General features: G+C 44.4%; 2 protein-coding genes across 2 annotated transcripts; both read right to left on the reverse strand.

Annotated features, from left to right (window-relative positions):
- Positions 1 to 8160: 8160 nt before the first annotated feature.
- On the reverse strand, positions 8161 to 10449 carry LOC118472187 (NADH-ubiquinone oxidoreductase chain 6). Its single transcript, XM_035959922.1, has one exon. It carries the CDS (start codon positions 9499 to 9501, stop codon positions 8839 to 8841), a length of 663 nt encoding a protein of 220 aa, XP_035815815.1. The 5' UTR covers positions 9502 to 10449; the 3' UTR covers positions 8161 to 8838.
- Positions 10450 to 10452: 3 nt separating this feature from the next.
- Positions 10453 to 11800, reverse strand: LOC118472186 (ATP synthase subunit a-like). Its single transcript, XM_035959921.1, has one exon. The coding sequence runs from the start codon at positions 11776 to 11778 to the stop codon at positions 10546 to 10548; it is 1233 nt and encodes a 410-aa protein (XP_035815814.1). The 5' UTR covers positions 11779 to 11800; the 3' UTR covers positions 10453 to 10545.
- Positions 11801 to 13974: the final 2174 nt, after the last annotated feature.

Raw genomic sequence — 13974 nt, forward strand, 5'->3', positions numbered from 1 at the left:
CCGAAGGTATTTTTGTAACTTGTTATTATTTTTATTTTTCCTTAATAATAAAATAGAAATGATTTGATGATAATAAATAACTTTTGGTATTGTCTTTTACATCCCATATGTTTCTTTCCTCGTTTATATGTTGCATTGACGAAGGTACGTCCTTCGCATTCTTCGTTCGAAAACCATTATCTCTCAAAGGGAGATAATGCTTCGAAGGACGAAGGGCATTAATCTTTAATATTTTGTGTTGCCTTGTTCTTAACTCATAGCATTTGAGAACAAGTCCCCAACATTGGCGCCCACCTCCGGTGAACCCTTTCCGACCACTTTCGGCAAGCATCGACCTTTGTCATGCCGCCAAAGAAAGCTTCAGCAACAGGGGCTGCCGTTCTGCAGCCGTTGGACCCGAACCAGGAGACCCTTTCTCTTCGGGAGGCCCGAAGCCAGAAGAGGAAGGCCACCAGTCCAACGCCTCAGGAGGACGACTTGGACCAAGAAATCAAGAATATGGAGATGCTTCATCAGCAAGTGCAACGGAAGAAGGAAAAGATGGCTCGGCTAGCTGACCTGCAAAGGCAGATAGACGAAGCCTCTGAAGAAGTTCGTCATCTTGCTCAGGATGATCAAAACCGAAGGCCCCAGCATAGAGAGCTTCACCAAGAGGGCTTCGTCAACGAAGATGACTGGTATGAGGACTTCCACCATGGAAATTTTGCCTTCGACGATGCTTCTCCTCTGTCAGCTGAACTGCAGGCTACACCTTGGCCTCCGTCTTACAAACCACCTCAGCTCCCCATGTATGACGGACACTCAGATCCGAAGCAATTTCTGATGAGCTACGAAGCAACCATATCTTCATATGGTGGCAATACTGCAGTCATGGCGAAATCCTTCGTCATGGCAGTCAAAAATGTTGCTCAAACCTGGTACTCCTCTCTTTGGCCAGGAACAATCACATCATGGCAAAAGCTGAAGGACATGCTTATCACCAGTTTCCAAGGGTTTCAGACGAAGCCAGTCACTGCTCAAGCTTTGTTCCAGTGCACCTAGGATCACGAAGAATACCTTCAGGCGTATGTCCGAAGGTTCTTACGACTGAGGGCACAGGCGCCAACGGTGCCCAATGAAATTGTCATTGATGCCATGATTAAGGGGCTTCGGCCAGGACCTACAACCCAATACTTCGCCAGGAAGCCCCCTCAGACCCTGGAGAAACTGCTTCAGAAGAAGGATGAATACATCCGAGCTTATAATGACTTTCGACAGAGAAGGGAGGAAGCTTACAGATTCTCCAAAATGACCAGGGGCTTCGGAGGGAGAGTCCATCCTAGGCACGTCAGATCAATTCATTCCACTCAGAATGACGACAGAGGAAGCCAGCAATAGAGGCCACAATATTCTTCCCAGGCTTCGGGGCAACAACAGAGCTATCCTCGGCCCACATCTCCAAGGGGCAGAGGCGCCAGGGGCTTTGGAGGAAGGTTTGGGGATTAGCCCAGAAAAATTTATTGCCTATTCTGCGGTGAGGATAAGGGCCATACTACTAGGATGTGCCATGTCACCATCCAGAAACAGAAAGAGATAGCAGAAGCTGCAGCACAGTAGAGCCAGCCGAAGCAAGTTATGCATACTGCTTCGTACCACTCACCGTACATTCCAGAATATGTGGGTAACCATTCTGCAGCTTCTGTTGCTTCAGCAAGTCAACCTCAGGCATCTTGGCAACAGCTTCCACCTCCACCACCAATACAACGAGGCCAGCAGCCAAAAGGGAGCCAGCACACTCATTAGTAACGAGACTTCAGAGAGGAGTCCGAAGCTCGCACAGTAAACAGTACTGTACTAGAGTCGAAGCACATCTACTAGAAGATATCCTGCTGCTGAAATAGTTCTTGCATTTGTTACCATTTTTCTTTTTAATAAGGAACAATCATTGAAAGCCTAAGTTTTTCTTGTCGTTTTCGATTTCTTGTAACATCTTCGTTTTTGTCATAGTGAAAATATATCTTATACACAGATATACAGAATCCAAAAAGTTGCCGAATCATGAAAACTCGTTCTTAAGAGCTCGTGGATACAGAAAGTATCTCCGAAGTTACAAAAAGTCATTTTAAGAAACGCAGTGTAAGTTTTTGTCGGAGCGACAAAAGTCGTTCTTAAGGGAACGAGGCGTAAGTTTTCTGCTCAAAAGTCGTTCCAAAGGGAATGCAGAGCTTACAGCGAAAAATAAACGTTGATACCACCAAAGTAAAAGGCGAAGAAGCTCCTAAGGGAGGCTTACAGCGAAAAATAAACGTTGATACCACCGAAGTAAAAGGCGAAGAAGCTCCTAAGGGAGGCTTACAGCGAAAAGTCAATGCTGATACACCGAAAAATAAACGGTGAAGCCGAAAATAAACGGAAAAGAGAATGTGTTCTACTATGGGAATGTGTGTGTATCTTCGGCACAAGTATCATTTTGCATACCATAGCATCATCACATCATTCGCATAACATGACATCATACATCATATCGCATTAATGGCACAAGAAGGGAATACAATGTTAACCTTCGGAAATTGTTTCGAAGAAATTATGCCAAGGCACAAAATAAAGTTTGAAGAAGTGCAGTTTCGTCAACTTTAGTATCAGAGGAAATCTATTGCTTACGAAGCATAATATTTTCATGAATATGGATATTCTTCACGAAGCATGAAAAGAAGGGAAGGTGTTTTTTTTCGCCAAAGGCTCAAAAACGGCATGTATGTAAAGTTTCATGCATCGTAAAGAACTGAATTACATACAACTTATATATTACTTTCAAAACTATAGAATATTACACATTTTGTTCAGCAAATATTACATCAGTATTCCGAATGTTTTTACAACAATGGCTATTCTTCTTTTAAAACTACTTCTGCAGCTTCGTTTAGTAGTTGAGTTACAACTTTGTCCATAATAGCTTCGGCTATCTTAATAATTTCATCTTCATTTTTTGCTTCGGGGTCAGCTTGTGACTCGAAGGGCTCCGGGGGAGGAGATAATTCGGCTGCGATATAAAACATGAATAAGTTCGAAGTCACAAGAATAAAACATAAAGTCAAAAGCACAATACCTATCCGCCTTTCAAGTTCTGCAGTTTTTTCAACTGCCTTTGCTGCTTCTCTAGCATCGTGGGTATCTTTTTCACTTTTTTTATAATTTCGTGAGCCATCTCTCGGCCACCATTTTCCCAGATGTTGGTAAAAAACTTTCCGCCAATCAAGCTTGCCTCGGCCGAAGGGTCTTTTGTATCTTCAATAGAAAATGCAGCTTCGGCTTGGGCTAGAATCTTCACATGCTCGCATCCTGCCTTCTCTAAGATGGCCGCAATTCCCCTGGCACCTGAGAAGGCGCAGACATCTCCGCAGCCACTCAAAACTTCCTCAAAGGCTTCGGCTTTGCCCTTGATCCATTCGATTGTACCTTCGGGATCGCCTACTACGAAGTTGTCCTCATTTGAGTATGCGCCAATATTGGCGAAGCTGGTTTTTATCTTTTGTACACATGCCATAGATTTTTCATAGCATCTTTCTTTTGAAGAACGAAGCTCCACAACTGTTTTTTTCCAGTGATTTTTCCAGTATTCACTGGTGTCTCGGTCAGCTTCGGCAACTGCACATTTTAATTTTTCTTCTACCAGCTATTTCCGAAGATCTTCAATTTCGCACTTCTGGGTCTCAGCTTGGGCTTTCGAAGTAGCCTCGTCTTCTTTTATCTTGTTTATCAATGAGTTTAATATTTTGTCTTTTTCAAGACCTTCGTTCCTTAGCTCAATTACTTCGGAATGAAGGTTATTCAAGGCCATGGTATATCCCTCGTCTTCAGCGCTTTTTTGCGCCCTGAGGGCGTTGCTAAGAATAAGGCCCTGCAAAAAGTGTGGTATTAAGTATAAGCAAACGAAAAAAATCTTGTTTTTAAGCACAAAAAATCTTATTCTTTCACTTTTAAGCTGTTGTACGCTAAGCTATCAGCCAATTCATCTTTTGATAACACTGAGAGCTCGTCTTCTAGCGTCGGGAATCCGAAGCTTCTTCCCATCTCCCGGCAGACAGAGATCTCCTTGCTGTCTGGGAGACAATATAAGAAGTCTTCTTCTCCGCTGCCATTGAAAATCAATGCCCCCTTCGGATATTTCAATTTTTGGGCATAAAACTGAGCCTCTTGCTTTTCTTTTTCAGTCAACTTTTTCCCCGAAGCATGTCGTAAAATATAATTGAGAGCTTCGGAAAATGCTTTGGGGGTGGCAGTGGCAGTTTCTTCAGCCAAAATTTGTTTTGCCGCTTCTATTTCTTTTCCTATGGTTTCCAAGGATTTCATCTTGGCAGGCTCTGAAGGCCCAGCTTCAGTCTCAGTTTGGTGCTTTGTAGCTTCGGCCTCTGTTGGGAACTTGTTCTCAAATGCTATGAATTAAGAACAAGGCAACATAAAGTATTAAATGTTAATGTCCTTCGTCCATGAAACATTATTCCCTTGAGGATAATGAGCCTTGAACGAAGGTAGATGAGAATACAATTACGAAGCTTAAGTCTTCGTAATAAAATTTCAATAGATGTTATAAGACAGCATAAGATAAAGGGTATAAAAGGAGCAAATAAATCATAGACGAATTATATTATATTTACTTAGTGTATTGAATCATTGAATACAATAATACCTCTGCCTTGGCAAAGGTTGGATTCCGAAAGATGCGATTGCAATTCCCAGAATGCCTGAACAGTAAAGGAATACTGTTCGCTATTTATAGGCACAGGACGCAGCCTGTGAGGAATTACAAGTATGCCCCTTATAAAAGTTTACAACATTGACTCAGACCTTTATGGACTAAAAGGTCATTCTATCTTTAAGTCGGTTTGTGATACCGAAGCTTCGTGAAGAGGAACCTTCGGCCATCTTATACAAACAGCTTCAACCGAAAGCCGCTTCTTCCTAGAAGACCTTCGGCGACGAAGCATAGACCCAACAGCCTCAGAGGTTGTTGTCTCAATTTGCACTTTGGGAACTTCGGCAATTTTCTTTGGAGTAGTGCTTGAAGACTTTATTGTCTCTAATACATCTAGAACATTAACCATCCTTTTTCTTTTCGGGGTCATTGCTGGACCTTTTTGGGTTTTTGGTACTTCAACTTCTGCCGAATGACTTAAAATTTCTGATGTTTTTGTCCCTTCAGCTCTCGGCTCTCCAATTTTTTCAGCCTTCGGTGCTGCAGCCAGCTCTTCATTCTTCTGGGTAAGAGCAGGTCCTTTGGCTTCAGTAGCCATAGAAGTCTCACCACCAAATTCAGGCACTGAGGCCGGTTCGATGAAGCGCGGTCGGTGAGTTACCTTCACCCTTTTCCTCTTTGGCGCGGCCTCACTTAGAGCAACTGAGGCATCACCTTTTCCAGAAGTTGCGCTTTTTCTCTTTTGCCCTTTCAGCGGGTAGCGGTAATCAGGGTACATAAACCCAATAGGATCAAAAACTCTATTCAACCTCTTCTTCTTCCGGCCTCCGAAGGTCGCAGACAGCACGCTGTCTTCTGCCTTTGAATATGGTCCAAGTAGTTCGTCGCTTGTAGCTTCGATGCACTTCAGCCAATCATCATCTGGCTCAATAAACTTACCCTCGTATCTGAAGGTGTATTTCAACCTAACCAGTCCGCCTTCGTCAGACTTACTGATAGTTTCCTTTGGCATTTCCCATTGCTCTACAAGCGGCCACACTCTGAAGGCTATGTGCTCCTGGACTAAATCCCTTGTCCCGATGAAACAACAGACTATGCTGAAGGCCTTTTGGCATTCTTCGGCTGCTTCATCAATTTCCACCTTCGGTTTCCAAAGGCCGAAGCGCTGCCAGATCGGACGCATGATAATATCTTTAATGTCCTCTCGTGCCTTTAAATCATTTTTCACGTAAAACCATTCCTTCATCCAGTCCCCACGCCATCTTTTCTGGAAGGTTGGCACGGGGCAGCTCGAGCCAGAATGAGCGACGAAGCTATAGCAGCCAAAGTTGTTATGATATTGCTCTTTGCCCCAGGGTTTCGTCTCATAAAGCAATTCGTGCATAATGCAGAAACTTTTTGCATTTGGCTTCAAGCCCTGCAAAGGAGAGAGAAAAGCGGAGGAGCGCCGGCGACGGCTTACGCCCAAGGGAGCTCCGTCGTAGAGAGAGTGTTGGCCGTTGTCGTCGTGCACCAGAGGCGTTCCTCGGACTCGTACGGTTCCTGTGCGGTGGCCACCATGGAGCGCTGTGCATGCTCGTTGTGTCATCGTGCGACTGGAACTTTGGTGCTCGCTCCTGTGGTCCTGACGTCGCCGCGCTTGGGATCAAACTCTCGCAATTCGAGGTAAAAGTGTCGTCCTCCACACCTGCTGGGTCATTTACATGCGTAGGATCGATCGGGTCTTGGAGTCGGGCCAGCGGGGCTGGGACAGTGTCGCGCGCGTGCGTCGCGGCGATAGGCGGTGTGGGTGACCGGCTTGGGTGCCTCACCACTGTTCGTGGAGGCTTTCCAGTGTGGCTTCGTGTGGGGTCTTCGTCGATCGTGGCCATAATGGCTCGCTGATGTTTAGCTCGCCATAGATCCATCTCGGGAGTGGGGCATCGCCGTCAATCTCGTCAACCCCGGTAAGGGCTTTCTCCCTCATGGCTTTGTTGTCACTCCCGTAGTGGTTAATATTGTTTGATTCGGGATTGGGAGCCTGCGTACTAGCTTTGGTCGCCGGATTCAAAACTCCATCGCAGTGTCCACACAACACCGTGGTCCAGCCTCATCTGGCCGCCTGGGGTAGTAAAGGGGGACCTACCTGGATTCACCGCATCATCCACAGGATGTAGCACCCATTCAAGCTTGGGAAGCACCATCGGGCTTGCGGATCCGCATCGCCGGAGGCCTGCTGCGTCGTGGCTTGGGTGAACGCCAGCTCGGTCTAGCGTCGGGAGGTTGAAGACATTCATCTACCGTCGGATGTCATGGACGACTTGGATTGGGTGCTGGAGTACTGGTTCTGGTGCGTATCGCGCGCCGTTGGATCCAAATGTGTGGCCTGGATTAAAAGAACTCATACCGTTTCAACGATTGCCACCGATCTACGATCTAATGGCAGGCATCCTGCTCTCGACTATCCCTACAGAGCTGAACTTGCTAGGTAACCGTCTTAATGGTGAGATACCAGATTACTTGGCTGAGCTACCGCATAGATAGTAAAACTGGAATTGTCCCAAAACAATTTCACGGGAATGCAGCCTGACAAGTTGTGGGAGTCATCAACCATTTTGGAGATCTTATTCTAACCTTGTTCTATTGCTCTTTCTCAATGGTATTTCGGAGTGCTAGACCTCATTCTCTTTGATACGCTTATTCAATTGTTTCTTACGAAACCTTACGTTACTTTAATTCGATCCACGCGTAGCGCCTTTACTTTATTCTCTTTGAGAACTTTGAAAAGCCAAAGCACCCCGCAACTTCGAATTCGAAAAGAATGCTAAAACACCTGCTCAGTAAGAACAGCTAGCTTGAACCAACCCATTCGGACTTTACCACTTTATAATCCACCACTCTACGCTGATTGACAAAAATCATCTTTTCGGGAAGCGGAGAACTCATCTCAACACAAAGTCTGGCAAAGGATAACCTCTCCTGAGTAGCTGTCAACGATCAGTGAATCAAGGCGATCCACAGTGAGAAAGCTCACAGTAGAATGCTACTGTAGGCCGGTAATGAGCCCGGTTCGCAGAAAGTAGAAGCTGGAAATGGCTTCCCCTCACACTTTCATATAAATCTTAGCTCTAGCACAACGACCTATGAAACTACTACTTTGCTTTGATTTGAGTACAGAGCCCTTCCTATTTTAGAACTGCAAGTCCTTCGCGCTTCGGAAAAACCTTTGGACTCACCCACCTGCTCACTTACTTTTATGCACCGGAACAAAAGCATTATGCTAAGTGCTAAGTCAGCCTCTTTGAAGTAAGTTCTGAAGCAGAAGCTGGCTAGTGGAGTCAGTTGACCCAGTGCTTTCCTGAGTGTTTATCTTCAATATTGTATCAAGTTGCTTTTTCTTTCCTTTGGCTTGCTTCTCTTAACCTTCTTCACGCCTCCACTCTGCAACGCAATGTTTTAGATCCATTTATAATGAAACGATAAAGTTTGACGGCTTCAAAAAAGTTTCGATTGAAAGAAGCCCACATACCCGCTCTTCTTTCCCGCACCTACCTTTCCAAGTAAAGTACCTAGAGAAGAAGGAAGGCGGTGACACCTTTCCAAGTAAAGTACCTAGAGAAGGCAGGTGGGCCTCGCCTTCTTTCTGTAAAAGAAAAAAAAAGCTACTCTACTACAGACAACGCTGCTCAAAAGAACTCAATTTCTCCACCTCTCATTTTAGTCAAAATCAAAAGAAAGGAGAAGGATCCGGAGCAGGGTCACTCCCATCATCCCCCCCGGAATCAGAATCAGAATAACTTTTGCGCTTCCTTGACTCGGGCGGGCCTTCGGAGGTTCCTACTTTCCTTCCCCGCCCCCGGACAATTTTCTTCCCCCGTGCTCCCCGCTGAGTCGCCTCCTCCTGATTGAGGGGCATCAGGCTCGAGCATCGGGATCGGGGGTGTCGGGCTCACCGCGCGCCGCGTGCCCATATTTCCTTAGCAGATTATCGAATCGATCTCTACCCAAAACTCGCTGTGTGACTCGTCCCGTACAAACTGAACCCAGGTTTCTTGTAGAAGCGGTAGCTCCGCCCCCTCTGGCAGGACGTTATCTACAAGTTCCCTTGGCGTAGTCCCGGCTTCTACTAAAGATTGCTCCTCCCCGGCCCGCCTATAAATCCTTTCTATTCTCTCTGCCAAATCAGATTAAATGGATTCCGGATCAGCGGGGGGGACAGGTGCGTCATCCCCTTTGTGGGAGAAGAACCTTCTGTTCTGAATATGAATAGTAGTCCTCCTAGAATCCAAGGCATTTCGTCGGAATACATCCTGTCTTTTCACCTTTGTAGTCCTATGCATAGTAAGTACTATAGCCCCAATCATAGCTACTAATAAAATCAGACTAGAAACCAAAAACCAAACGGAATAGTAGGTATAAAGTAAATTGCCCAATGTTTCCAAATTAGTCCAACTTCGTACCTTTCCGGCATAAACCGTATATTTCAGAGAGGTCGTATTTCTGTGGGTTGGTAGTAATGGAATGGTTTCATTATCTAAAATGAAGAACATTTCCCACCAAAAGATCAGTCCAATAATACCACTCACTGGTAAATAGCGCAATACTTCTTCGTGAATCTCCGCTATTTGAATATTGAACATCATAACCACGAATAGGAATGAAACGGCAATAGCTCCTATATGAACTACTGGGAAGATCATAGCGGAGAAGTCGAGACCTAACAAAATAAGTAAACCAGAAGTGTCGCAAAAGACTAGGATGGGAAACAAAACGGAATGTACCGGATTTTTAGCACGTACAACCATCAAACCAGAGACCAAAGCAGGGCTCGACAAAACGGAAAGAATCATTGGAATTTCCCATCTTTGAAAGATCTGCTCCCAAAAGAGAAAGGGAGACTTAAAGATCAATATGTGGGTTTGGTTTTTCCAAACAAAAGATAAATATTGGATAAAAATAGAAGTTCAACAATAAAACTTTCCTTCAGTAGGCTCGCTCCCGGTGGAGCCGCCAGCCCGCTCAGAAGTGGATTCGAACCCCCGACACCGTGGTTCGTAGCCACTTCTGAGAAGGAAGTATTGGCTATGCACCCCTTCCCTTGACTAACTAAGTCTGCATATAAGGAGTGCAGAAATTCTATACTGTTCGTATCGCCGTGCAAATTATACGCAATTTGTTTCATTGTAAACCCTTGGCCCTTCCAATTCACGCCCGGAGGAGAATCAAGCCATCGACTGAACACATCAGTAGGAAAAGACTTACTATCATACCACCCACCTATATAGGCTTTTATGAGGAAAAGTCCCATATCTACTCTCTCAGTCCCCTTATCCGGATGTCCTTGAAAAGCAATCATAAGAGGGAAGTGCGCCACTACAGATTGAGGTCTGAACACTGCTTTCGGCAAGAAAACCCTTCTTTGACTTATGCACTTAGGCAAACAAAGCCTTCAGGGCAGGTTCAATATAATGGTTGTTGCTTGCCTCTCCGCTTATGTCAGCATAGAGGATTTCACTCCAGTCGTAGAAGGAAGCCTTTCTATGAAACAATAAAGACTAACTCGAAGGAGCCAGTTTTGAATAAGGACCTTGTCTTTCAAGCTGGAAGACCAGAACGAGGTAAAGGTGAATCCCTTGACCGAGTGAAGGAGAGCGAGGAAGTAATCAAGTTCGAGCAAAGCTTAACACAAGCAAGTTGAACTTACTTTTAAGTAGACACACTTATTGATTGGAACATGAGAATTCCACGAATTGGTAATTGATAGAATTACTACTTACTGACTCTTTGATGACCGGCTTTGGTCGAGCAACCGCTACATTTCTGGAACGGCAACTGCCTACATAACTACTCTTCCACTTTTCAAGGAAGTTAGTAGTATCAGACCATATGTAGTTCTATGATTGGCTCCTCGTTTTTATGCAATTATGAAATGACTCATTTTGATGGAGATTTGTAGCATCATTCAAGTAAATACAAATTGAGATCGTAGAAACATGAGCTTGTGATATAGCTACACCTAATTCCAGACCGGTTAATGCTAGAACTATAAATAAGGGACCAAGATCTCCTAAGAAATAGAAAATATTATTCAGAAATAGCATAGTCCAAGCAAACCCACTTAAAATCTTTACTGAACTATGACCGGCCATCATATTAGCAAATAAACGTATTCCTGAGCTTAATGCACGAAAACAATGAGAGATTAGCTCAAGGAGTACTAAAAAAGGTGCTAATGGCAGTGGGACTCCCGCTGGTAATAAGAAGCTAAAAAAATGAAGCCCATGTCTTTGAAATCCAACGATCGTAATGCCTATAAAAATGGAAAATGAAAGAGCCAAAGTAATGAGAAAATGACTTGTCACTGTGAAGCTAAAGGGTATCATACCCTGGGGATTACGAAATAACGAAAAAGTAAAAGTGACCGAGATGCAAGGGAAAAACTTGTGTTTCACATTTCCGGAAAGACCACCTATTTGTTCGTTTACCAGGTTCGGCACGAAATCATAAATAAGCTCCACCAAGGATTGAAATGCATTTGGCACTGACTTTCCCCCTCCTTTTTTCGTAACAACAAAAACCAGAAGTAGGACCAAACCGAGAGTGAGTAGCATAGACAAGGATAGATTTGTGAATGAGACATAGTACTTGCCAATATTCAGATCCAGAATTGGGTGAATTCCAAATTGATCCAATGGGCTTTCTGTTACTGGTCCGCCGCCTCCAGGGATAATGATTGAGCCGTTATTTACTATCTCGCCGTTCCTTTCCATCTCATCGTACAGATCTCTTAGAGGCTGACCCAATCGACTTGCTTCTACCCCATGCGCTCGTATATCATCATATATTTCGGAAAAGCTGTGCCCAGCCTCGCGTTGGGGAAAGAGTAACCGTTGGCAGAAATCGCGTAGAACCTCACGGTCTTGAATGCTCCTTCCAATTGAAGATAAATATCTGTCTATTCGTAGGAGTATACAGACCCCTCTGGTTGCCTCTCTTGAAACTGGATGGTATTCTTCTTCATATTCATAATAATCAGGTAAACTTAAATTACGAATTGGCACCATATTAGCCAATATTCTATTTCTTCTCTTCATATCAGTGGAACTCCATCTAGTCATCATCATCATGGAGTAACTATATAAAATCAAATACAATCTGCTCCCAAAAGAGACTTGGTTCTACCCAACGAAATCTTTTCATGAGCGGTAGAGTAGACTGAACACCCACACAATCTCGATTTGACAATTTCAGAAATGGAAGAATTTACCAATGAGACCGTCTACAGCAGAGAGGCTACCAGGACACGACCTTTCGCACAATGGAAATGGTACTACTGTGTCCCTAAGGGCCCCTCCTTTTCAGAGAGAACTGAATCAGAACATCTTTCTCTATGAAAATGGGAGAGTAAAAAGGGAACCGAAAACATTGATGTGAGAGCAATGATGAATCGAGCCGCATCACATCAACTAGAGAACTTAACATACGAGTTTTCTATCAAAACTATTACCCATCAATCTCTATCCTCGGGGATAGAATCCAGCTCACGGCGTACCTGATAACTACGCTTATATACGTCAATTCATGGGAAGATGCTTACAGGAACTTCCAACTACTCACTTTGAGCAGGCGGAAGGATAGCGATTTTTTTCCTTAAGTAAAATCCGGTTGATGCCCAAATTCCCATTGAAATGCAGAAGTCGAAAATCCATTTGGGTTAGGAGATATGAAGTAAGCAGTATTGGATGGATCCTTAGTTCGGGGGCTACTGGGCCGGTTCTTGGAGATCAAAAAAGTTCTCCGTTTTCTTCTAAGTGTTGATGGGAATAGTCGTAAAGATCCTTTCTAGTAAGAAGATCCTTTCTAGTGGACCTCGGGAAGTAGTGTAAAGCATGAGCCCATCTCTTCTCCCGATATCACAAGAAATGCTTCTACCCGACCGGATTTCATCCAAGTAGATATCCGATACTTGACTCCTAAGCGGTAGGACATCCTTCCAGTCACTGTTCTCAAAGGACAGGCCAGATCACCGAATACTGCCATTGGTAGATCCTGAAAAGGATGAAGCGATAGAGCCTTCTCGTAGAGCGATAGAAGACAGATAAGCCGAACCCTATGCCAGCCGGGTCATGCTGTTATTGTTGATGATGCCGGTGATCATCTAGCCCTAGCCATGGATTGTGATGTGCCGGATCTAGATGAGTGAGCCTTTACGTTCCGTCCCCAGTTGGTTCTTCCAAAAGGGATGGAAGCCCGCGCTATAACATGAAATCATGAAATAGAGAAGTAAGTCTAGTGGGCCCCGTTCAAATCAAGTTCTGCTTACCGCTGATTCCCCACGGGCTACTACGGATTCTACAGCTCTAGGCCCAGGCCAATCCAATAATACGAGTAGAGAGGTGGTAGGATATGAGTTCCAATCTCACCCACAAGGGTATGTGCTCCTTGGTTGTCGAACTATTCCAAATAAATCTACATAGGTAGAGATACAGTGCCAAGTTCGTGGGATTTGACTTCCTTGTCCATGCCGTGCTTCCCTGACTCGAGAACGGATTATTCTTCTACCTCTCAGAGCGGAGCAGCTTTCTTCCTCGCATCGCGAAACAAGACAGATCTTCGTACAGTCCAATCAAAAGTCTATGCCGAATCCTCAGATAGGTAGAAGGAATTCACCTCCCCTCAATAATCAATAGCTCCACTCCAAAGTTATTTTATTCGTCACATGGCGTAGTTCCTCATTGGATTCAGGATTGCATTGCATTCATCCTTAGCTTTGCTCAGCTCCAAAGTTATTTTATTCGTCACATGGCGTAGTTCCTCATTGGATTAGATACTGTTCCAACAGAAATGATACCCTTCCACTCACTTCATTCTACTTCCAATACGGGACAGGATGCATATTCCATAACGGATTAGAATCCTTTTGTTTCCATGAAACCCCACCTACAAGGTTCGTTTTCCCACTTGTTGGGATGGCCTTCCCGGGTTGCCAGAGCTATTTAATGATTCCAGAAAGAAAAGAGTCACTGTGAGGAATCCAAAAATATCTGGGTGCCTGTGCTATTCATGATTTCGACTAGTTTAGTTCTCTTAAGGCCTATGGCCCGCGACCTAGAAGGAAGTGTGCTGCGTTCCTTCATCTCGTACATGGATGAATACCAGATTTTCCCTTACTAATTCTGATTATGAAAGCATCTCCTCTTCTCGAAGCAGATAGAAGAACTATTTAGGGTTGGCCCGGAACTTACTTCTAGTGATCTCTATGCCTTTACCCCAGACTATCAAGTAGAGCTTAGAGCGCTTTTATCCCTAAAGCATTCGTGCTA

Source organism: Zea mays, chromosome 6 (genome assembly GCF_902167145.1).
Source record: "Zea mays cultivar B73 chromosome 6, Zm-B73-REFERENCE-NAM-5.0, whole genome shotgun sequence".
NCBI lineage: Eukaryota > Viridiplantae > Streptophyta > Magnoliopsida > Poales > Poaceae > Zea > Zea mays.

What these genes read in the sequence shown, in the direction of transcription:
- LOC118472187 (XM_035959922.1), bottom strand. Translation starts at nt 9,501, where the DNA reads ATGATTCTTTCCGTTTTGTCGAGCCCTGCTTTGGTCTCTGGTTTGATG.
- LOC118472186 (XM_035959921.1), bottom strand. Translation starts at nt 11,778, where the DNA reads ATGATGATGATGACTAGATGGAGTTCCACTGATATGAAGAGAAGAAAT.